This window comes from Magnolia sinica, chromosome 3 (genome assembly GCF_029962835.1).
Source record: "Magnolia sinica isolate HGM2019 chromosome 3, MsV1, whole genome shotgun sequence".
NCBI classification, from domain to species: Eukaryota; Viridiplantae; Streptophyta; class Magnoliopsida; order Magnoliales; family Magnoliaceae; genus Magnolia; species Magnolia sinica.
Genome location: NC_080575.1, coordinates 129,418,856 through 129,444,907, shown reverse-complemented (window position 1 = coordinate 129,444,907; position 26,052 = coordinate 129,418,856). Strand labels below are relative to the sequence as shown.

Here is a 26,052-nt window from a genome sequence, read left to right as displayed (position 1 = left end):
AGTAGCCAATCTGCCACTCTTTTAGAGGTTGAAACAAAAAGTAACTCCTTTTTCACTCTAAGACCGTACCACTTCTTCTGTACCAAGGACAGAGATATTATCATCCAAAACGGTATCCAAAAGTCTTTGAAAGGCCACTCTTTAAATATCTGGAACATAATACCTCCTAAAGTAAGACCAAACTTCCAGTTCGGAACGGATAAATTTCCTTTCCAAGCAGAGGATCCGCTTGATATTTTTCGGGGGTAACGTCCACGAAACGGTGGAATGCGATGGCTGCTAGCGCGGGTAGCCGTCCTATTCCTAATCCGTCACGCGCGTACGCAGCACGTGTAATCAGATTCGGACTGTTCGTCTGTCCAGAAGCTTTGCGTGTGCGCCGTAGAAACCAGGATTGTCCGATCATTCCGTGGAGCAGATGTTTACAGGAACGGACGGTTATACAAGATTGACCACGGTCCACATTTGGCATACTTTTGTGGCCCGCATGATGACTGGACTGGCATGATTTACGGACCATCGAATAGGTAGTGGGACCCACTTTATGAAGGGAGCCCATCCCGACCACACGTATAGACTGGCGCATGCAGGAAAGTAAGATTAACATTCGTTACTCTCACAAGTAGCTATGGAACTCTGACGGACGGTTTCGATTTGTTGCGTTTTCGGCGCGAAATTGAATGCGCTGCAGGAACGGCATAGTCTGCTGCCATTTGTTATTGGGACGCGGTTTTGGTGGATCGAGGAACCAAGGAGGCAGGTGGATCCGTGGCTGTGGGCCCGACCATGATGCATATGTTTTATGTCGATGCCGCCCATCCGTTTTACCTGCTAGTTTTAGTGTATGAGCCCAAAAATGAAGCAGATCCAATTATCAGGTGAACTACACTAAGTGATTAAACACCTACTATTAAAAACTTCTTAGGGCCCACCAAAATGTTCAGGTCAAGGGTAAATACAAATACGAGCTTGATGGAGCTTAACTCTTGGGACCATTAGGAAGTTTCTAATGGCTGCGTTCAATGACCACTGGTCCACGTGAGATTTATATCTACTTAACTCTTGGGACCATGCCTAAAAATTGAACCCATCAAAAACTAACGGATAGTACGGATATACAACACATATATCAAGACCTGGCTCATGTTTAGGGTGCAATCCACAGGTGAATGAATGATCTTATTTAACGTGGGTCCAAAAATCTTCAATTTTTAGGAAGACCATGAACGTTCATAAACACACGATCATTAATTCTATGCAAATTGCACACTTAGCATACATGCAACCTATCTTTAGTCCTAGCCCAACCTTACCCCCCGCCTCTCTTTAGCCCATTAAGGTTTGGTCTTTGGGTTCCCAGCTTATTGTCAGATACATGTAACCTTACGCTGTAGGATTTGATTACGCCAAGTGTCGCCATCATTGGCACGAGCGGCTGTGAGAGATGGACCCAGGAAAATCATGTTGGGTCGAATATTTACCCGAAAAAAGTGGTAGTACTATTCTCAAGCCGGGTTCCATTGCAAGCGAAGAGATTCCCATCGTAATTATTTCTTATATATGATTATATAGAGAGCTTCTACTATCTGGTAGGTGCTCTGGTAAGCCCACGCGCGTGTACAGGTAAGCTAATGCACATGAAGCCACAAATGCAAGCTTGGCACACATGCAACATATCCAAGCTATCCATTAGAAGGGTGTCATTACGTAGATTACATATGCCGAGAATTAAGTTGGTCACTATTCAAATAATCCATAATTAACTGAACAAACTTACAAGCGTGAAAAAAATCAAGCCAAATTATTTAGCGAATTTTATTAACCTGACCACTTATTTATAATATCATGGCATACCTCCTAAGTGGACCACCTTTATCCTTCTGCAGGAGCATCTGCAAGGTGAGTTTTACACGATGGACGGCTTGGACATTTAACCTATGTGCCACGCGGGCACATGTTCTAGCGTGTGCATTAGCTGACTTGTAGTTGTAGAGGGCGGTGGGCTTCACATAACCCGTCTTGCAGAGCTCATGCTTTGAGATTTATTAGCACCACACGCAGCACACATGCTAACGTGAAAAGTGTGTGTTGCATCTGACCAGCCCATCAGCCGGGTTTATCTTGAAGATATATGAAAATTTAGAACGGTCCATTCATCAAGCCGCCACGTGTGCCAAAGGTGCAATGAAAGAAACGGGATCTTTGAAATTGTCTTGTACTGTCATCATGCCCATCAATGAAATTGAATACCGGTCCAGATGTTTTAATTGCTTCCTGGGCCCACTCACCAGGGAACAGAACGAATTTGTGGCACTAGTAATCAATTGCCCACTGGCTTGCCGGACACTGCACTTTTTCTGTGGAAGATGCACACTTTTTTTCTTTTTTTTTTTCTTTTTTTATATAAAATAATAATTTATTTATTTATTTTTATTTTTTATAACACACGCACACACACCAATATTTTTTAATTTATTTTTATTTTTTATTTTTTATAACACACGCACACACCACCACACACGTACGTCCTATTGGAATTTCACCACCTATGGGTACTCGAAGCCAAAAGACACGTGAGTGGGACTTTCATGAGATCCACCCCGTCCATCAGCTACACTGCTTCATTTTAACCGTTGAAACCAAAAATTATTATAATCTAAAATTCAAGTAAAAAATAACGAAGGAAACTATATGGACGGAACGCCCACCATTAGTTTTCTGTAGGGCCCACTGTGATGTTTATTTTCCATCCAATCCGTTCATCTGATATGCCTCATCAGGATGGAAGAATTGCATAAAAATCACACTATTCCAAAACTCATACGGGGCATACCAAGTGAATTTAGTGGTCTTACATTGTCCAATCTGCCTGATTTTTTGACTCAAGGTGAAACAAGGAGTGGTGTACCTGATGGACGGTGTGGATTCCATGGCGTCATGTTATCTCTCCTGCGTTTGGGATATTAAGTCTCACGGTACCTACTCCTAAAGCATGCAACTTGCAAGCGATTTCCCAAAAGGGAGAAATTTATGAAATCAATGTGGGGCCACTGTGATGTATATAACTTATCCACACCATTCATTTGTTATGCTAGCAGATTTTAGGGCATGAACCAAAAAAAAAGAGAGGCAAATCTAAAGCTCAAGTGAACCACATCACTGGAAATATTGAGAATCTAACGCTTACTGTTAAAAACTTTTTGGGGCACTTAAAACTTTTTGGTTGTTCATTGAGTTGAACTGAGTTGAGCTGGTCGGCTCGGCCACTAGCTGACTTCAGCTTGAACTTGGATTGGCTCGGTTCTTGAGCATGATTGGCTAGCTTGGCTCGGTTCGGCCAATTGCTCTGGCCAGTTCGAGCCAAGATCAAGTCGAGTTCGCAATTATAGTTTTTCATAAACACCTGGACTGCACCTTCAAAATCTCACTATATTTAAGACAACAGTAATGATTTTACAAGTATTTTATCAAACAACTTCCAAGTAATATAAAAATTAAGAAAAAAAAAAGGATATTGGCTTCATATACATACCTTCCTTGCCACCGACCACACTTCTTTGAGTCATTTCATCAAACACTTGTTGAGCAACATCAATATCAAAGTAACCGAGTCACCAAACTAGTTCGATCCAAGTTCGATTCGAGTTGGGTTCGATCCAATTTGAGTTGAGCTAGGGCTAGCTCGAACTCATTTTTGAGCTCAAAAAATCAGCTCGACTTGGCTCGAACTTACCTTCAAATTGAGTCAAATCGAGCTTTTTCAAGTCAAGTTGGGTGAGCCAACCGATCTAGCTTAGTTTATGTACAGGCATAGTGACCTTATGAATAGATAAGATGATGAATAAACCTCAATGTGGGCCCTATGAAGAAAACGGCTTTTAGCGGTGTATGAATTAAGGCCACTACTTCCTTTCACGTGGGTTATTTTCACGTCGCATCTGCCTTATTTTTCAGCTCTTGCCTCAAAATGTTCTAAGAAAATAGATAGACAGCAGGAATATATCATATACATTACAATGGGGTCCACATATTTAAGTGGACAATTTTGTATCGATTTTCGCAGTGAAATTACCCTCACGTTTACTAGGTGAAAATCAAATGAACGTTAAAGCAGTGATCCACGCTCTCAACGTGCAGAACCCCTACTACTGAAAAGTTACTGTCCATTCACTACATTTTGCAGTGGTGGCAATGGGCAAGGTCTGCTTAAAATAATAATTTAAAAATTCAAATGAAATTTCGAATATAATTTTTTTCCCTCCCAACCATATTTTCAATTTTTTAAAAAAAATATAGTTTTTTTATTTGTCCCACGTCACTTAGAGATGGAGAGTTTATATAGTTTACAAGGTATTCTTTACTATATTTCCGTGGAGAAATGGAGAGACAGAACAGAGTTACATATTTAGCACTTGAACACGTCAACAATGCGTGGACTTGACATCTTATAAAAAGATGGTCCACCTCGCTTCTGGACAGGCACCATTTGAAACATTCGTGGCATATAAACATCGACATATATTTCAGTAAGGTTTCAACAGTAGAAAACTCTTTCCCCGATTTTGAAACATTCGTGGCATATTTGGGTTGATGCTTGACTGCGTTCTGTATAGGGCAAGTTAGTGGCTGCATATGGATGATCCTGTTCTGCCAGAGTATCGAAAATATTGTCTCTAGTGGAAATACTTCTCGTACACGATATGCTTTTGCAACAAATACTTGAAGAGGAAAGATAAGACGGCTCCTTTCGATTTCGTTCACCAAACGTGTGACGTATTTGGTCTCGTGAGAAAGACATCCAAACACCATAGGCAGGAAATGTCCAAGAATGAAGATGTAAACAAACCATAATAAAGGAGAGAAAAGGGTTCAAAATGCCTGTCCCAACCCATTCGTGTAGATGTAGATAACGGGAAGATGGTTTAGTTTCATGGAAGGAAAACTAAAAGGGAGTGACAGAGATGCAATCTCCGTCCGCGTTATGATTCAACTGACCAATGATCTGGATTAGGGAACCATGGACCCCAATGCCCCATTTGTCATACTTGGAATTGCACGAGTTGTTTATACCATTCAAAGATGTGGGCTGTGCTGAACGTGATGAGGTCAATCACCGTCTTCCTCAAGAATAACTATTTCGAATCCATAGAGCTTATTGGACAACTCGATAGAGATTTTTCGAATCCATGAGAAAAGGAGTAAGAAAATTAAAAATTAATTCTAAAAAATTCATAAATTGATTGATAATTCCAATAAAAAGTTTGCAAAGCCATGGAAGAAGTTTCAAAATTCAATTACAACTTAAACTCATAAAAATCACGAATTACAACTATAAGTATAGACGATGCGCATGGTTTTCTGCCAAAAACAGTAAGTGTCCTATTTGGCTTCGCCATGCCATTTTCCTAATTATTCTAAACTTTATATAAGTAGTAACAACAAAATTAAAACATGAGTTTACAAAGCCAGGAAAGAAGTTTCAAAATTAAACTACAACCAATACTCCTAGAAGTCATGACTTACTGTAAATAGTAAACTTACTATTTATATACAATGCACATGGTTTTCTGTCAAAAACAGTAAGTGTCCTATTTAGCTTCACCATGCCATTCTCCTAATTATTCTAAACTTAATACAAATAGTAACAGCAAAATTAAAACATAAAATCGGCCGTCAATTTGATGGTATTTTGCAAATTTGGGTGGTTAAAGTAGTTTGTCTTACCCCAAAATCATATATGGCAAAATAACTCATTGCGATTTGCGAGATATATCTGTTTTACAGTTTGGACAATCCGCATCACTTTCGCTACTGATGGGGCCTTTTCTGATCCATTTTGTCCATGAAACTGTCGGCAACCTGCTCTACATCAGCCACGTATCATACATATCCTCCAATAAGAAAAAAGGGTGCAAAACAGTCCCAAAAAAAAAAAGGCACATTGTAGGTTGGATCCAGGCACAGCACAAATCATTATAGTCCTGAATGTCCAATCCTGGGCCTTCCAATGGACTGTAGTACTGTTAATGGATCAGTATCACACCCTGGCTCATGCTATAATGTTAGAACCTAGGTCTGGGCACAAGCTTAAAATTAAAGCCGATTATTAACTGTGCCGGCCTTGGGCTGCTTTCAGATCCCATTTACTCGGCCCAGCCCAATAAAGGTTTCAAGTGCTTTTTTATTTCCTTTTCTTTTGGCTTTTTTAATCATACCAATCATAGTGGAGCATAGCTAATGAACAGCCCAGATCTTGCACAAAAGTGGATGGTTGGGCTTGATTCAGGCTCAGGCCTATTTGTTTTGGCCGGTTAATGGCCAGAGCCAGGGTCAGGAGTCAGTTTTACTTAGCTGGTTTGGGCAGAGTTTGCACCATCAACAGCCCTAATCTACAGTGAGAAACGCAGCCTTTCTGGCCTTCCGGTTAAATAAGACATATTCATGAATGGCCCACCAGATAAACCGGCTTACTTTCACGACTGCCCATATCATGATTGGCCCCACCCGACGAGCGACCTGGATCTCACTCATGTATCAATAAGCCCCGTCATATATTACCAGTAGCTAATTTGACCTAGTTGGGGTTTTGCTATGTCTGGGTCACGTTCTTAAAGACCTGGCCTTGGATCCGATCAGGCTCAGGTATCTGTGGAGAGTATCGTGGGATCTTTAATCTAAGTTTTGAGTCTGATATGGGTTAAATAAGACATTCTCATGATTTGGCCCACCCGATGGATGGATTACAATGAACACACATGTTCAACTTTGACACGTGCGCTATGTAGATGGTCTGGTCTCTCTTACATGCGCATGGCTTTGGAAACCTTATTACATTATTAGAACAATTAATATATTTAACAGATTAACTGGAAAATTTAATTGGCCCCAACCAGGACCGGACCCAATGTTAATGATGGACCCAATGCAAACCTGACTAGACCCAACTTTAACTGGGTCCCAAAAGGAGACCTGGCCCAACCCAATTATTTGGTGGGTCCAAAAAATTAGATCCGAACGTGTAAAAATTGGGTCGTAAAAATCGGGTACCTGCCATTCTCCATTTTAAAGATGGTTAATTTTTATTACTGCAAGAGTGCCATTTGGATGCAGTGGACTGTCCAGAGCAAGAAGGGATTCTTGATCCTTCATCTAGGCCAATATATGATAAAAACAGGCAGGATTGGGCCTAAAATCAAAGGCCCAATGACCCCCCAAGACAACCATGGGTTAGATTCTGAAAGTGCTAATTACACCCGCGAGAGTGGACTTTGAAAGTGCATTCCGACTCACATGTGGAAAAGTGGAACACGGGTCATAGATCTGAACCTCCCATCAGGCGATCGCCATTGATTTCATGGTATGTGTCAAAGATAGTGTCCGTTAGACCATCAAGTGGGCCACAGTTGTACAAAGAACTTGGCCGTTCATGAACTTCTCCAAACCGATCAATTATTTTGTACGAATGTGGAGTCAGGAGACAGCTTCACGATCGTATCCACCCTGATTTTCACCACTCGAGACTGGAGATGGGCCGACTGAGATCTTACACGCGTGATCCAGGACTCCACGTGTGAGCGAATGCACTGTCCACGCGCCTTTCGTAAGATTGTTCCTTTGGAAAGGGATTAGTAGCTTCTCCTGCGGCATTTCTCCGTCCCTTTCTCTCATCCTACTCCAAGCACCGGAGAAAGAAAGGAGAAAGATGACAGACCTGCAAAAATCGAACTCTGCAGAAAACCTCCCTCCTACTGAGGGATCTACAGCCGGGAGGAAGCCGCCCCAATTCCCAAATCCACCAGAGACGACGATCAAACCGCCCCAATTCCCAAATCCACCAGAGAGGACGATTAAACCGCCCCAATTCCCAAATCCACCAGAGACGGCAATCCCAGACGCAGCAACGCTGAGGGAGCAGTGGCGTTTTGCGATCCGGCAGTACAGCAAATGGTACTCCCACGCCTGGGGGACTGCCATCCTCGCCGGCGCTTCCTTCTTCGCCCTTGGTTGGATCATCAAGGGCTCTAACCCTCTCCCCTCCTTCCAAAAACCGGGCCATGAAGATGGTCCCACCGACAAGAACCCTTCCTCTGATAATCCAACCACCAGTTGATGATGTCCGTACCGATGATGAGGGTTTTGGGTTTGGTAAAAAAAGGATTTAGGGTTAGGGTTAGTTTCCTTTTTATTTTCTTTTGGTATTGTATGAATTTGTATAATTTTCCGAAATGGATGATAAATTGAGATGTTTGTGCAGCGAGTAGGATAGTGATTTTATGATTATTATGAAAAATCATAGGATGATGGGATGATCGAATACGGTTCATCAGGTTGGGTGATGAAAGGAATGATCAATCCGATTTTTATTTTAAGCGTGTGGTCAAGACAACCCGATCTTGCAACCACCAACGGCATCAAAAGCATGCAAGAGGTTTTGCCTCAAGTGTATGAAGTCAATTGCCTTGGCTCATCCATGATCGGGTCCACGTGGCTGCATTATCTAACGATTCTACTCATTCATCTGGTGGGCCCTTTCTTTCCCACTGGGCATGGACTAATGGATGTTGACACGTTTTTGGTTTTTAGGAAAATAGTATCATGGGTTGCGGTTTGTGGACATTGTCCTCAAAACGGGATTAGTAACTCGAAAATGATCGTGACCGTCAACAGTTTAATGGGGTCCATCCATTGAGTAAAACAAAATACCCAATCGATGGCCCTGGCCTTATATTTCCAGTTACCAGAAAATGGTCACCTATGCTCTATCAGTTGGTTGGGTCAACCCAATGGCCCACTGGATCTGGTCCATCTTGGACCCGTACACAAACCGGTGTGAGGTCTGACTTAATTTTCATAATTTCATTTTCAGTTCGATTCTTCTTCTTTTTCGTGTGAGGTTCTCCATCAAATTTCAACCTGTGCGTTATTAGATCATTCATCACAATGTCACCCCTTGAATGTTTCGAGGGGATTTCGAGTCTAGTAGTGTCCTTTACCTGAATGTGGCTTCTCTAACATACAGGAAGGTGATGATAGTTGGCAACAGCCAAGGAAATTGATAATAACTTGAGATGAGTTGACAGAAGAGAAGAAATTGAAATGTAAATAATTTTCTCAATTATTGATGGGATGAGGCGATGTTGATGATTACATTGCGATTTTCTCAATTACAACATAAGGAGGGAGGGAGGGAGGGAGGGAGTGGGCGGCTACTAGTGAGCAGGTCCCACGAGAGTTTTCCTGGTTATCCATTCTAGTTCTCTCACTTTTTTTTTAAAACTCTCTAAGCAATCTCTTTAAACAGGGATAAGATTTCTCAGAAACAACATTCAGTAATTTCGAAAGTCCAGAGAGAAAATAGAGAGGGCGATTATCATATACCATATGTCCATTTGGCCCACCCTTATACAATACAAGTCATTATTGTGATCCAAGGCAATCTTAACTGTAGAATCAGAGGCGTGGAGACTTCTCTGCTACTTCTCTGCTCCATAGTGATTAGATGGACCACTAGACGTGCATAATAGGTCTTTAGTTTTTGTGAAGGTCCCATATTGTGTAAGCCGTCGGATCATGTGGGCCACTCTGTTGTGCCTATTTTCAAGGAAAACACTCTTGTTGATATTGCTCCCAATTAATTGACTTTGGCTATTCCACTCCATCAACAACCATACTCCATTAAAGGTCATCAACAACCATACTCCATTAAAGGTCATCATGTCTTTTCTTACCACCTCCACCCACCTCCTTTTCATCCATCCCCTTGCCTTACTCCTTCGACATGTACTTAAATGATAATAATAATGATGACATAATTTTAAAAAATTGAAAATTTATCAGTGTAAGGTAGATGTATCCAAATTCCTCCTTTTCTCCTTTCCGGCCATCCCCTTCCCTTGCCTTTTTACTCCTTCAACTTGTACTTGAATGATAATAATGATGATGATATCCAAATTGCTGGGAAAAAAAGAGAGAATAAATCCCTACAAAGTGTCTTTGTGCTTCTGTTTCATTATACAAAGCTGACTCGAAGATTTCCTACTCAACACGCTTCCCCGATAGGGGAGGATGAGATATTTTGAGCAGCAATGTCTTAAACAAGCAATTAATGTTAAAGAGCTTCAAGTGATCTCGCAGATGATGTGATTTTTTGTTTATTTATTCACAAACAGAAACTTTGATCGCTTGATGGGTTTAAGCATCAACTTACCATACCAGTTATGGCATTGATGCCAAGTTCGAGCATGTCCTAAGATGATCGTTGCAGTCACCTTTCTGTTCAAAGTTCTATCTGAGCTACAACAAGTGACATGAGATGGTGGTATGTATCTTCAAAGTATGATAGTGGGAAGTGAATATTGTTTTCAAGATGCCTAGGAACTGGTGGAGGATTCCGGCACCTTCAGAGAAGGCTTCTAAAACTTCAAAGGCTGCAGAAAAATATCAAATGATGTTGAAAATTGATGAAATTAGAAGGAAAAAGAAGTGCGAATTATATCCTGGGAGGATACGTGGTTGGAAATAGATGATTGTTAGGCCTAGTTTCTTTGTAGATTGGGAGGCCTCGAGCAAAATAGAAAAACATAAAAAAAAACCTCTTATATGAATTATATTCAAAGAAAGATGTCTATCAGAATTGAAGGGTACAGAGATTCAGAAGCTCACAGGAGATCTATTATGGCAGTGAAGAGGGTGTTCGAGCTTTTGTAAGTTGAGTGAAGGAGTCGTTTTGTGATAAACACCCATTTTTTGCACATCACTTGTGTGCAACTCCATTGATTTTCCACCTGATAAGAATCTTCTTCTCCTTTTTATTTACTTTCTTGTTTAGCCTGGAGCTACTAAACACATCACTTCTGTCATTTGGAGAAATCATCAGATACAGTGGCACCAGAAGTTCTGTTAATGTCACTTATGCACATTCCTAATCTGTGCAGATTCATCACAGTACGTCCCACCATGGTGATTGCCTTTTATGAAATCAGGCCGATCCATATACCGTGTGTGTAGACGATCACTTGATATGAAATCAGGCCAATCCATAATATCCATGCTAAAGGTGGACTGCAGATGATCACTTGGTATGAAAATCGGCCGGATATATGTCATTTGTTTTAGATATCCAATCCATGCAAATGTGGGGCATGATCACCAGATCACTGGAAATCAGGCCAAGGTGGCAACAAAGATTCAAAAATCTGATTCACGAGTGGACTATCCCTGGTTCTCGTATCCAGTTTCCCAGTCTCGTTTGCAGGAGTGGGGTTGCTTAAGCAGTACAGGAAATTTGCAATTTTCAAACATTGAAATTTTGTGCTAATAGAATGTAAATGGAACACCAATAAATTTTTTGGATTTTTTTTTTTTTAATGAAATCATGAAGATAGAATTGCAAGAAAATCGTTCCTCGCAGGACATTACAAAATACTCTTCATGTTCAACAGAACCACTTGAACATGCTTACAAACTAAACAATTAGCTGTGTGGGTCGCTACAATCTACAGCTACTGCTGTTTTGTTGTTGTATTCCTCTAGTTCCTTTTTGTATGCCACCATTGCTTTTGATGCCTTATCATTCCATATCTGTTTCTCTGCTTGGTTTAATTCCTACACCAAGGCCATCTCTGTCGTCAGCAAAAGAACAAAACAAAACAAAACAAAACAAAAAGGGGATATGTGATATGGTTGCTTTTCATTGGCAGTTAGTATAGAATACCTTCCACTTCACTGAAATCAGAGCACTGAGAGTAGAGTTATTGATGCCTGGTCTTTCCTCCAACAATTCCTTCCTTGTTTCCTTGCTGCGAGGCACATAAATAACCCAGGTATTATTACTCTATTGCCTGCAGAAGGCATTTGCTTTGGGCTTGTTTGGTTGGGTGTTTCTCACAAAATGAGAATTGAATTATTGCAGATTATGGGAAAGTGGAGCTGTTTGGTAGGATGTGCTGAACTTCCATCTGCACGAAATGCGCTCCCAAATGACATTTGGGTGTTATCAGGATATTAATGGAACTGATTTTGGGAAGTGGTGTTTTTGGTTCATCTTGCAAAAACACGAATTTGCATGATGTGTAGGATGTGCTAAACTTCCATCTGCATGAAATGTGCTCCCAAATGAAATTTGGGTGATATCAGTTTGGTAATGGAATATTGCATATTTCTGGAAAGTGGTGTTAGGTGCATCCTGCAAAAACATTAGATGTCAGGAAGTTTGGGTGATATCGGATTATCATCGTTATCCCTAGAGCTGTCCACATATCATCTAAATGGCATTTGGTGGCGATCCAGGGATCAATTTGGGTCTGTTTACAGTCATTTTACCTGAAGAGAAGGAAAGAAGTGGCAGGCTTCTTTGGTTTATTAGGATCGACTTTCCGCATTTCCTTCTGCTTCTTTCTCTTCTCCTTTGTTTTCTGAGCATTGCCAAAATGAAATACAATCAGATGTACCTTCTCCAACTACCATGACGGGAATGGATGAATCTGCAATGACAGCTAATGTATATAAACCTTGACAATGTTCTCTGTTTTTTCCTTCTTCTTGAGCAGTTGCAGGGCTTCCTGTTTTTGAACCTTTCTCTGTTCCTCATCTTCCTTTTGAAGAGCTGCCGTTTCCTATTTCCAAATAACATGTATTCTCAATTTCTGCAGATCTGTCTTAAAAGAAATCTGATTGCTTGTATGCAAACTTACCTCATTCTTCTTCTGTTTGTAAAGCTCCATTTGTTGCAGGTAATCTTCCCTCTGCTTCTTGGCAATCTGAAATACAGAAGAAACAGAAATTAAGAGTGTTTGTAGACTTGCAGAGGCGGAGAAGAAAATGTCCAACAAGCCAAAACCTCTTCATAAGGTGCCCGTTTTTCTTCTGATAGGTTCTTCCATTCCTCCCCTAATAGCTTAGAAACCTACCAAAGGATCCCAATTCAGAAACCAACAAGTTGAGCAATTCTTACTAATCACGAACAAATTAAAAACAAGATTGTAAAAGATCAGTGAAAGGGTGGGCCTATCTGAGATGGGACCCAAATTACCTCCAAAACATTCTTATTCTCTGTAAGCAGAGCCACACGACGTTCATTAGAGTACAGGAAGAAAGCCGTTAGAGGTTGCTTAGGTTTCAAAGGATCTCGTTCTTTCCTGCAAAACAAAGGAAAATTTTTTTTAAAAATAAAACATATTTGAAGACTTTCATAAAGAAACTTGATGGACTTTACAAATTAGGGCCTTACCTCGTCTTCTTGTTCTCTTTATCCGCTTCCTGCAATAAAGATTCGATCAATTTTTAGCATTTCTTGTAATTAGAAAATTTGCGACTCGTCTTGATAAATTAAGGTGAGTCCCAACCGAACCTGTTTGAACTGAAGGTACTGTTCTAATAATTCCATGGCCATCTTCTGTTTTTGCTCTTCTTCGAGAAGATTCAATGCTTCCTTCTCACGTTTCTCCTTCCCTACGACCTGTAAGTATGATTCTTTATCTGCCTGGTACTTCTCTTCGTAGGGTTTCTTCTCTTCTGCACTCAAGTTCTTCCACTTCCCACCCAAGATGTTTGAGATTTCCTTGAAATCAGCATCAGGTTTCTCTTTCTTCACCTAAATCACAAACCAATGTTATGATTTTGGATTTCTTGTTCATGACCAAGCATAATTGTATCTATTTTTTGGTATACGGTGATAGATCGAACATTTGCTCTGCCCAATAAAAAGAATGTTGGGGGCCAACATCTGGCAATCCAAATTGTTCATATAGCCGGCGATACGTAAAAGATACCACCATGCATCTTAATTTATATCTGTTGGGGCCAACCAGATCAATGGTGTGGGCCCACCATACCGCTGATTGATTGTTGGTATCTAATCCCTTCCTTTTATTTACCTCATTCCATTGATCTTTGCACCATAGAATATATGCCGGAGATGGCTTCTTATTTTCCGGGCATGCCTTCTTCTTCTTCTTGTCTTTCCTTTCTTCTTCCTTCTCTCTCAGAGACTTAACAAGAGGAAAGCTCTGTGATAACACCAAGAACAAGAAACAGAATCAGAATCAAAACCAATATAGACCAAAAAAGAAAAAAGAGAGAAAAAAAAAAATCCAAAGAAGACGTGACAAAACATGGGTGGGAGAATCTACAAACCATGGTGGGTTTGAATTCCTTCAATTTCTGCAACTTCTTCAGCTCCAGCTGAAGCTTCTCCTGTTCTTTGCCCCGGTTTTCAAGTTCTTCCTCTTTTCTTTTCAACATCTCATCTCGCTCCTTCAACAGCTCTTCTGTTTTCTCCTTCTCGAGCCGCATCTTTTGCAGCTTTTCTTGCATTTCTTGTAGCTCATCGTTGAATGTTTGCTTGGGATTCTTTGTCTTTGAAGCAGGTTTGGTTTTCTTCGGTGAAAGAAGCAACCGAAGGCCGTCTTGATTTTCCTTTCCGGCGTCTGCAAATGCCTGAGGGGAAGGAGAAGGGTTTCCTGCCAAGATGTTACCCTCATTTTCGGACGGTTTTCTTGGTTTCAATGGTTTTCTAGTCCGCCCTTTCTTGGTAGGAATGACTTCGACGTCTTTTGGCATGTTGGCAGTGGCATTTGCCATAGCTGATTGCAGAAATGGGAATAGAGATGGACAGATGGGGGTTGAGATGATCAGAGATGATTTTATAGGGAGAATCTATGGAGACAATCCAAACGGCTAGTTTTTTCGAATTCAAATGGGTTTTAATAAGTGAATTGATGGGAATTTGAGTTCCGCCAACGGCTGCCATACGGTTCAGTGACGGTATTTGCAGCAGCCCCGGTACACGCCAAACAAGCTTCCCACTTTTATCAGAGCTAGACATGTGTTCAAGATCCTGGCCGTTCATAGGCAGGGCCCATGAGGAATGTCCATTAGCCCAAAAGATCCATCCTGTCCGCATCAGGTGGGCAACACGTTTGTGAAAATGTGGATGGTTGGAGAAAATATCTAATGGTCTGCGTTCAACGTATGACCCATGATGAGTGGGCCAACCAGCATGACTTTTCTAAGGCCTGGGAGAAATTCTCGCCAGACCGGCCAGATAAATACGGGCTCAGCTTCTGTGGTTTACTGACTGTGGGGCCCACGGTGATGTATGTGCCTTATATCCGTTTTCACAACCTCTTATGGGCTACAAGAGTCTTGGATCAGGCTTATATTTGTGTGGGCCCTTTAAAGACCTTATCAACAGCAGATGGGATGGAAAATAAAAGTTGAGCCGGCCCCTAAGAAATTTTTAACGGTGGGTTTTCAATCACCACTGTTTTCTGTGCTGTAGTCCACCTGTGATTTGGATCTGTTCCATTTTTTAGGATCATGTTTTAAAATGAGCTTTCAAAACAGATGGGCCGCGTGGATGTAATACACATACATCAAGTTGGACCCCACAGTCAGCATCCACCGAACCAGGGCACGATGAATACCTGCATGTGGCACACCACGCTGGCACGTTTGGAGCACTTTTATCCACTTTTGAGCGTGTGGACGCGCGGCCAATAGCATGCCTTTTATCCACTTTTGAGCGCGCGCGGATTCAGTCAAGTCGGACCTCACAAAGTTCCATCAGGTCTTTTCCGTGGGGTCCATTTCAATGTACATGTTGTATATCCACGCCGTCCATTCGTTTTTTGAGCTCGTTTAAGGATAAGGACCGAAAAAATGAATAATAATGAATCTCAGGTAGACGACACCATAGGAAACAGCGATCATTGAACGCTTATCATTAAAAACTTCCTAGGGTCCACCCTAATGTTTATTTTCCATCCAACCTGTTGATAATGTCAAAAAGAACTGGGTTATGTTAAACACTAATATCAGATAAATTCAGAACTTTTGTAGCCCACGACGTTTTTAATGGTCAATCACAACTGTTTCCTGTTGTGTGGTCCTTCTAAGATGGATCTGCTTCATTTCTGGGTTGATACTCTAACATATATGTAATAAAACACGGATGGACGGCATGGATATACAATAAATACATATAGGTGGGCCACACGGAAAAGACCGGACGGAAATCGATGAGGTCCCGACCTGACTGAATCCGCGCCCCTTTTACGCCCAGGAACCACGTCCATGCGCGGCCACACGGGTATCCTGAATGCTTGTGCAACATCCAGACCAACACGCGTGCCTGAAATGCTTGTGCAACATCCAAACCATGCATCACATGAGACGCACTTTTAATGAAGCTGGCCCAAAAATCAGACTGATCAGCACATCCGCAAGTTGGCCGTGTAGCTACTGCCCACTTGCAGAAGTGCCCATCAGCTTACCAAAACTCACAGTAATTTTGCTGGATTGCGAGCCTTGGAGAGACAATCCGACCCGTTGAGAGGTTCATCACATCGTAATGATCTGCTTGGGAGAAAATCAGGGTGAATTGATGATGGTCTGATTCGACGTACATATGATGGTGGTACACCTAATTAGTTGATTGGTGTGATTTTCATGGAAGGTAATATTCATTGTGTGGTCCATCTTTTGCACGGCTCTGATTTTCGATGTCCATCATACATCAGCTGTTAAGATGGCACATCTGAACTTTCCCATAAATGCACATCTATGGTCAAGAAATAATTATTTTAGGATTTCGCTGCCCGCTGGAGAACGCATTCTAACTGATACAATGATAGGAACCGTCCATCTTGTCGACTCCATACCCTTCATAATAAAATTACACTGAACGGATTATTCCAATCATCACCATATGCAGATGAATTTTGAAGTGTGAAAACAAAAAGAGAATTTTCAATGGCTATCATTCATCCCCAAAAATAAAATCTTACTATCATCAAAGAAGCGTGAATATCAGAAAATAAGTTATTTACGGTAGTAATGAGAATTTGGACGGTTCAGATCAGACTCAGGCTGACTCCTCTCAGTACCTAGTTGCAACTAGGATCTTCGTGGTTCTTCTTTATGCATGGCCCATCTAAGGCACGTCCCATCATATCAACGTTGGATCATGCACCATGGTCCCCCCCACTTCCAACAAACTGAAAGCTCCCGCAAACTGTACAATCTTTCAACCCGAGCATTATTTAGTACGAAAAAAAAAAAAAAAAAACAAGCATTATATAATACCCGTGTCTTGATTTTTTGGATGCGACCGCTTGGTCCACCAAAAGAAAGGCCTAGATCTCAGGCGGGGTGTCTGGACAAAAATAGAATGCTTATGCTAGTTACAGGCAAACCTGAGAGGTACATGATCATTCCAAGAAATATAGGCCCACGTCCGATTCACATTATCTGGCCCACCCTATTTTTTAGGTCCGTCTAGCCATGTAGGGCCTGGAGCGGGGTGCGGGCTGGAAATCCAGGCTTGTAATTAGGCTGGGCCGATTTTGGGCCAATAACAAATGGCTAGATTAGCCTAGCCCGGGCTGTTACCCCTAAAATTGTCCATGGCTGTTGGGTCTGGTAAAATGTGGGTTCTAACGGAAAAATGACATGGTGCATAAATTCAAGCTGCACCTGTTGAAAACAATGGACAGCCAATTGTCTGAATCCATGTACGCATGTGGCCCACTGACGCAGAGATGAACGTGATGAGGATAACTACTCCGAATCCATGGAGCTTCTCTGGACTCCTCACAGAGACTTCTCGAATCCACGAGGAAAGAAAGCAGAAAATAGAAATAAATTCTAATAAATTCGAAATTGATTAATTGATGAATAAAAATGAGTTCACAACCCTTTAAATAGGGGTATCAAGCAATGGGAAAGAAATTAGAATCAAACTACAACTCAAACTCTTAGAATCCGCGACTTACTATAAATAGTAAACTTACTATTTATAGACGGTCGTGAAGTCTACTAGTGCGCAAGGTTTTCGGCCAAAAATAGTAAGTGTCCTATTTGGCTTCACTAAACCGTTCTCCTAATTATTCTAAGCTCTTTTCACGTTGGGCGCAACTCCTAAAGCCCGACGGATGAAGAGTTATAATCAAACTAAAACTTATTATTTATAGTAAAAACGAAATTAAAATGGGGAAACGACCATTGATCTAGGGGCTTTTAGCAATTCCGGGCTGCGCAACCCGGTGTAGCGGGGTTGGTTGGCTTCAGTAGCTCGTTCTACCCCAAAATCATATATTTTACGTCAGATAACTCATTCCGGATTGCAAGATACGTCCGATTTAAGGTTCGATGGTCTGGATCACTTCTGTCGTCGACCGGGCCTTTTCTGATCCATCTTGGCCATATAACTGTCCGCGACCCGCTCTACATCAGTCTCCTCCACTTCAAAAGAACTCGTCCTCGAGTTCTCGTCATACTCTGGTTCATGATACTCGGTTAGATCCGTGACATTGAAAGTCCGTGAAATTGCCATGTCATCTGGGAGATCAACAACATAAGCGTTGGCATTGATCTTTCGGATGATTGGTACCGGTCCAATCTTCTTATTTTTCAACTTGTTGTACGTCCCGATCGGAAATCTCTCTTTGCGCAAATGGACCATAACGCGGTCACCTACCTCGAACACTTTTTGTCGCCGATGCTTGTCCGCTTGTTCCTTATACTTCTCGTTCGAAGCATGTAACTTGGTCTGCACTTCTGCATGGATGCCCATGATCTTGTCTGCCATATGTTCTGCTGCAATGCTGGTGCCTGGGTGCTTGGCAGAGGGACCAAGTCAAGTGTGTGGCGAGGCACTCCTCCGTAAATAATCTGGAACGGTGATCTCCCGGTCGAGCGGTTCACCATATTGTTGAATGCAAACTCTACTTGAGACAAGACCAAATCCCACTACTTCGGTTTTTCTCCTGAAATACAGCGAAGGAGGTTTCCCAACGTGCGATTCACAACTTCGGTCTGCCCATCAGTCTGTGGGTGGTAAGCACTACTGAATTGAAGTCGTGTATCGAATCGATTCCATAAGTCCGCCAAAAGTAGCTAATGAACTTCGTGGCACGATCGGAAGTAATGGTGTTGGGACCCCGTGTAGCCGAACGACCTCCCTGAAAAATAAATTCGCCACGTGTGTTGCATCGAGGGTCTTCTTGCATGGGATAAAGTGCGCCATTTTTTAGAAACGATCTACCACCACGAACACCGAATCTATGCCGCGTTGTGTTCGTGGGAGACCAAGCACGAAGTTCATTGATAAATCCTCCCAAGGACCGTTAGGCACAGGTAACGGGGTATAGAGGCTCGTATTCTGAGATTGCCCCTTGGAGGTCTAACAAACATGACAACGTTGTACGGCTTTTTCCACATCACATACTAACTGCGGCCAGTAATACCGCTCTTCCACAAGAGCTCGCGTCTTGTCTCGCCCCAAGTGTCCACCATGGCCACCTCCATGTAGCTCCTGAATAATCTGCTCCCTCAGAGAACTTTGAGGGATGCACAATCGATTCCCTTTGAAGAGAAAATCGTCCTGTATATGAAGGTCACTGGGGTGACTTTCTTGACACTTCATCCAAGAATCTTTGAAGTCCTTATCCTCAGCATACAGCTCCTTGAAACAGTCGAAGCCGACTACCTCATTGCTCATTGTAACTAGTAGTGATGCACGACGGCTAAGTGCATCAGCCACCTTGTTCTACTGCCCTGACTTATGCTTCAGAACGAACGTGAATTCCTGTAAAAACGCAACCCATCTAGCATGTACACGATTCACGTTAGCCTGACTATTAATAAACTTTAATGCTTGATGGTCAGTGTACAAAGCAAACTCTCTTTGAATCAGATAATGCAACCAATGTTGCAGCGCCTGAACAACTGCGTACAACTCAAGCTCATAAGTGGACCACTTCTTTCGGGCTTCGCTGAGCTTCTTGCTATAGAAGGCTACCGGCCTGCCTTCTTATGATAATACTCCTCCAATTCCGACGTATGAAGCGTCATACTCAACCTCAAACAATTTGTCGAAATTAGGAAGCACCAAGACCGGTGTTGTAGACAAACGATGTTTGATCTCATGAAAGCTCTTATCAGCTTTATCGGTCCACTGGAACGGTCCTTTTTTCATGCAATCTGTTATAGGCGCAACTATGGTGCTAAAATCTCGCACAAATCGACGATAGAAAGTCGCCAACCCGTGAAAACTCCTCACCTCATGAATGTTTGTCGAGATCGACCATTCCCTAATAGCTCGCACCTTTTCATCATCCACACGAATGCCTGTGGACGTTACAACAAATCCTAGAAACAATAGGCTGTCAGTTAAAAAACTACACTTCTTCAAGTTGAGATACAACTTGTTAAGTTGTAGGACCTGTAGCACCTGCCTGAGATGTTTCTTGTGTTCCGCCTCATCCTGGCTATATATCAATATGTCATCAAAATATATTACCACAAATCGGCCTGTAAACAGTTTTAGAACTTGATTCATCAAACGCATAAAAGTACTTGGTGCGTTCGATAGGCCTAAGGGCATGACCAGCCACTCATACAACCCTTCCTTGGTCTTGAATGTCGTTTTCCACTCATCACCGGGTCGAATACGAATCTAATGGTACCCGCTCCTTAGATCTAGTTTAGAGAACACCTTAGCCCCTTCTAACATATCGAGCATGTCGTCCAACCGTGGTATTGGGAACCGATATTTGATGGTAATTTTATTGATTGCTCGGCTGTCGACACACATGCGCCAGCTTCCATCTTTTTTGGCGTTAATAATGCTAGTACGGCACATGGGCTCATGCTCTCTCTCAAGAGACCCTTACGGATCAATTCCTCCACTTACCCCTGAAGTATCTCACACTCCTTAGGACTCATCCAATAATGAGGGCGATTAGGCAGGCTAGCCCCAGGGACAAGGTCTATGTGATGTTGGATGTCCCTCATGGGGGGCAATCCATCAGGTAAATCCTCAGGCCAGACTTCTTTGAATTCGTTTAGCAACAGTCTTAAACTTGGAGGGATGTTTGAGGGTTCCTCTTCCTCGCCCTTCACCACTACAGCGTATACCTCGCCGGTTTCCTTGGATTCTTCCATAAAATTCCGAATGGTCAAGAGGGAACTCTCCTCCACTTTAGAGGCTTCAGGGTAGTTCTCTGGTGCCATATGGGTAAGGATTATTTTTTGACTATCCTTGACGAATACATAAATATTATCTCGTCCCCGATGGGTCGCATCACGGTCCGACTGCCAGGGTTGACCGAGTAACATATGACAAGTTTCCATATCAACCACGTCACAAAGTATTTGATCTTTATAATTTTTGCCAATTGAAAACGAGATAGTGCATTGTTCAGTTACCTTGGTCTCATTCACCTTTTTTATCCAGCCAATTGAGTACGGTGAAGGATGTTTCATCGTTGGTAGCCGCAACTTATCCACCATCACTCTTGAGACGATGTTCTCGCTACTACCACTGTCTATGATCACATCACAGACCTTTCCATTGACGGTGCACCGAGTACGAAATATATTGTGTTGTTGTGGATGTAATTCCTTTCGTGGGGTATACAGCAATCGCTTCACAACTAGAAATTCGCCACGATCCTCGCCCGTCATTTCTTCGCCACCTGCTATTTCTTCAATGATTTGTTCATTTTCATCAAAGCGATGGTCTTCTTCTGCGGCCTCATCTTCAGTGCCCCCTTCGTTTATAGTCAAGTGTGCTGCTGGACGTTGAGGACAAGTGTTTGATAAGTGGCCTGGTTGGCCACAGCGGTAACAATTGTTCGACCTTGGCCGAGCATAAGGATTTGGAATCCTACTCGGACTCGCTGTTGTAGGTGCTGCACGTTGAGGCCTGAATGAGCCGCTCCCCGTATCACGGTTTGCGGTTATAGGAAGTTGAGGTACTGGGTCTTTTCCTCGTAGCAGCACTGGATCCTACGTGGGACCCGTCATGGGGGGTCGAGTTGAAGGATATGAACGAGCAGGAGCTCTTACAAGTTGTGTTTCTGCCCTACCCACCAATTGAACTGCTTCATCCACAATCCCGACTGAGTACATCTGAACTCGGTCCTGAATTGTCGGTCGCAACCCACCTATAAATCGTGCCACCTTCTGTGACTCAGATTCTGATAGATCGTTTCGTGTAGCCAGCCGTTGGAATTCTTCAGTGTAATCTGTGATTGTTCAATTTCCTTGCCTGCAATTTTAATATTGCTGGAATAATATCTGCTCATAATCACTGGGGAGAAATCGAGATCGAAGAAGACGTCTCATCCGTAGCCATGATGAGATGGGCGCCTTGTTCTGGCGAGCTCGTGAGAGTTGTAATTGTTCCCACCATGCAGAAGCACCAGATTTTAATTTAAACGCTACCAATTTTACCCTCTTATGATTTGGCACGTCTATATAATCAAAATATTTCTCTTCTTCGGCTAGCCAATCGAGAAAATCTTCTATACGTAATAAACCGTTAAAACTAGGAAGTTCAGCCTTACCTCGATAGTCTCTTTCAGTACAATTTAGATGATCACCTTCATGGATTGGTCGTCGGGTAAAACCCACATTAAGGTCCTCGTCGCTAGAACTTGAATCATCTGGTGTAGCCCTACGGTTTGCCACAGGTAGTGCTCTACGAAAATCGGGGTTGTGTCGTACAGCAACCATGGGTGGTGGAGCCACCACGGGTGGTGGAGCACCGCCTAGAGCTCGGGGCGGAAGTAGCGCATCCGCAAGACGGTCGAGAGTTGCCTGCAGCCCTTGCATGGTCAACTGACTCTCCCGGTGGAAAGCTTCCATTCTTTCCGAAAGATAACGAATCTCTGGATCACCGTCCACAGAATTTTGATTCATACCTTCGTTTTTTGCCATCGGCCCGAGGAAAATCCTCGCTTTAATACCAATTGACGCAGAGATGAACATGATGAGGATAACTACTCCGAATCCACGGAGCTTCTCTGGACTCCTCACAGAGACTTCTCGAATCCACGAGGAAAGAAGCAGAAAATAGAAATAAATTCTAATAAATTCAAAATTGATTAATTGATGAATAAAAATGAGTTCACAACCCTTTAAATAGGGGTACCAAGCAATGGGAAAGAAATTAAAATCAAACTACAACTCAAACTCTTAGAATCTGCGACTTACTATAAATAGTAAACTAGTGCGCAAGGTTTTCGGCCAAAAATAGTAAGTGTCCTATTTGGCTTCACCAAACCGTTCTCCTAATTATTCTAAGCTCTTTTCACGTTGGGCGCAACTCCTAAAGCCCGACGGATGAAGAGTTATAATCAAACTAAAACTTACTATTTATAGTAAAAACGAAATTAAAACGGAGAAACGACCATTGATCTAGGGGTTTTTCGCAATTCCGGGCTGCGCAACCCGACGTAGCAGGGTTGGTTGGCTTCAGTAGCTCGTTCTACCCCAAAATTATATATTTTACGTCAGATAACTCATTCCGGATTACAAGATACGCCCGATTTAAGGTTCGATGGTCTGGATCACTTCTATCGTCGACCGGGCCTTTTCTGATCCATCTTGGCCATGTAACTGTCCGCGACCCGCTCTACATCACCCACCTAAGAATTGGTCCGATTTTTGCTCCATTTCAGCCCCGAGGATCAGGGACCAGGGCCGGCCCTTTGCCATGCATAAGACCATTATAGTCTGCATCAGGTCTGTACAAGTGGGGCCCACTGTTTGGTGATCCAGAGAACTGGCCTCTTGGGCACTACCTCCAATGGATCATGCTCTCAACAGAAGAGAAGAAATTAATCCTATCATTTGAATTGGAGAGATTAAGAGGTCGTTTGGCACAAAAAATAAAAATAAAAATAATCTAGAGGATTTTCACAAAGAGAGGGTTTGAAATCCAAAGTAGAAGCTAAGATGATGCAGGGATGAACGTGATGAGGATAACTACTCCGAATCCACGGAGCTTCTCTGGACTCCTCACAGAGACTTCTCGAATCCACGAGAAAAGAAAGCAGAAAATAGAAATAAATTCTAAGAAATTCAAAATTGATTAATTGATGACTAAAAACGAGTTCACAACCCTTTAAATAGGGATACCAAGCAATGAGAAAGAAATCAGAATCAAACTACAACTAAAACTCCTAGAATCCATGGCTTACAATAAATAGTAAACTTACTATTTATAAACAGTTGTGATGTCTACTAGTGCACAAGGTTTTCGGCCAAAAATAGTAAGTGTCCTATTTGGCTTCACCAAACCGTTCCCCTAATTATTCTAAGCTCTTTTCATGTTGGACACAACTCCTAAAGCCCGATAGGTGAAGAGTTATAATCAAACTAAAACTTACTATTTATAGTAAAAACGAAATTAAAGGAGGGAAACGACCGTCGATCCAGGGATTTTTCGCAATTCCGAGCTGCGCAACCCGGCATAGCAGGGTTGGTTAGCTAAAGTAGCTCATTCTACCCCAAAATCATATATTTTACGTCAGGTAACTCATTCCGGATTGCGAGATACGCCCGATCTAAGGTCCGACGGTCCGGATCACTTCTGTCGTCGACCGGGCCTTTTCTGATCCATCTTGGCCATGAAACTGTCCGCGACCCGCTCTACATCAGTCCCCTCCACTTCAAAAGAACTCGTCCTCGAGTTCTCATCCTGCGCTGGTTCATGATACTCGGTCAGGTCCGCGACGTTGAAAGTCCGTGAGATCGTCATGTCATCTGGAAGATCAACAACATAAGCGTTGTCATTGATCTTTCGAATGATTGAGATGGGTCCAATCTTCTTATTTTTTCAACTTGTTGTACGTCCTGGTTGGCAATCTCTCTTTCCACAGATGGACCATGATGCGGCCGCCCACCTCGAACACTTTTTGTCGCCGGTGCTTGTCCGCTTATTCCTTATACTTCTCGTAAGAGGCATGTAGCTTGGTCTGCACTTCTGCATGGATGCCTATGATCTTGTATGTCATATATTCTACTACAATACTCGTGCCTGGGTGCTTTGGGCAGAGGGACCAAGTCAAGCATGTGGCAAGGCACTCGTCCATAGTAATCTGGAATGGTGATTTTTCTATCGAGCGGTTCACCATGTTGTTGAATGCAAACTCTGCTTGAGACAAGGCCAAATCTCACTGCTTCAGTTTTTCTCCTAAAATACAGTAAAGAAGGTTTCCCAACGTACGATTCACAACTTCAGTCTGCCCATCAGTCTGTGGGTGGTAAGCACTACTGAATTCAAGTCGTGTATCGAATTGAGTCCACAAAGTCCGCCAAAAGTGGCTATGAACTTCGTGTCACGATCAGAAGTAATAGTCTTGGGGACCCCGTGTAGCCATACGACATCCTTGAAGAATAGATTCGTCACGTGTATTGCATCAAGGGTCTTCTTACATGGGATAAAGTATGTCATCTTGGAGAAACGATCTACCACCACGAACACTGAGTCCATACCTCATTGTATTCGTGGGAGACCAAGCACAAAGTCCATTAATAAATCCTCCCAAGGACCGTCAGGCACAAGTAACAGGGTGTAGAGGCCCGTATTCTGAGATTGCCCCTTGAAAGTCTGACAAACATGACAACGTTGTACTACTTTTCCCACATCACGTACTAATTGTGGCCAGTAATACCGCTCTTCCACAAGAGATCGAGTCTTGTCTCGCCCAAGGTGTCCACCGAGGCCACCTCCATGTAGCTCCTAAATAATCTGCTCCCTCAGAGAACTTTGGGGGATGCACAATCGATTCCCTTTGAAGAGAAAATCATCCTGTATATGAAGGTCACTGGGGTGACCTTCTTGGCACTTCACCCAAGAATCTTTGAAGTCCTCATCCTCGGTATACAACTCCTTGAGACAGTCGAAGCCGACAACCTTGTTGCTCATTGTAACAAGTAGTAATGCACGACAGCTAAGTGCATCAGCCACCTTGTTCTGCTGCCCTGACTTGTACTTCAGAACGAACGTGAATTCCTGTAAAAATGTAACCTATCTAGCATGCACACGATTCACGTTAGTCTGACCATTAATAAACTTTAATGCTTGATGGTCAGTGTACAGAACAAACTCTCTTTGAATCAGATAATGCCGCAAATATCGCAGCGCCTGAACAACTGCGTATAACTCAAGCTCGTAAGTCGACCGCTTCTTTCGGGCTTCACTGAGCTTCTCGTTGTAGAAGGCTACCGGCCTACCTTCCTTTGATAATAATCCCCCAA

General features: G+C 42.5%; 2 protein-coding genes across 2 annotated transcripts; one reads left to right on the top strand and one right to left on the bottom strand.

Annotated features, from left to right (window-relative positions):
- The first annotated feature begins 7,634 nt into the window (after positions 1–7,634).
- LOC131241306 (uncharacterized) lies at positions 7,635–8,253 on the top strand. The gene has a single exon (XM_058240097.1). It carries the CDS (start codon positions 7,703–7,705, stop codon positions 8,108–8,110), a length of 408 nt encoding a protein of 135 aa, XP_058096080.1. The 5' UTR covers positions 7,635–7,702; the 3' UTR covers positions 8,111–8,253.
- A 3,069-nt stretch (positions 8,254–11,322) lies between these two features.
- Positions 11,323–14,622, bottom strand: LOC131241305 (high mobility group B protein 6-like). Its single transcript, XM_058240096.1, has 11 exons — positions 14,134–14,622; positions 13,875–14,006; positions 13,349–13,591; positions 13,229–13,257; positions 13,031–13,136; positions 12,839–12,904; positions 12,693–12,758; positions 12,510–12,614; positions 12,322–12,413; positions 11,714–11,798; positions 11,323–11,604 (listed from the first exon to the last, which is right to left on the bottom strand). Exons 1-11 carry the CDS (start codon positions 14,578–14,580, stop codon positions 11,473–11,475), a joined length of 1,503 nt encoding a protein of 500 aa, XP_058096079.1. The 5' UTR covers positions 14,581–14,622; the 3' UTR covers positions 11,323–11,472.
- Positions 14,623–26,052: the final 11,430 nt, after the last annotated feature.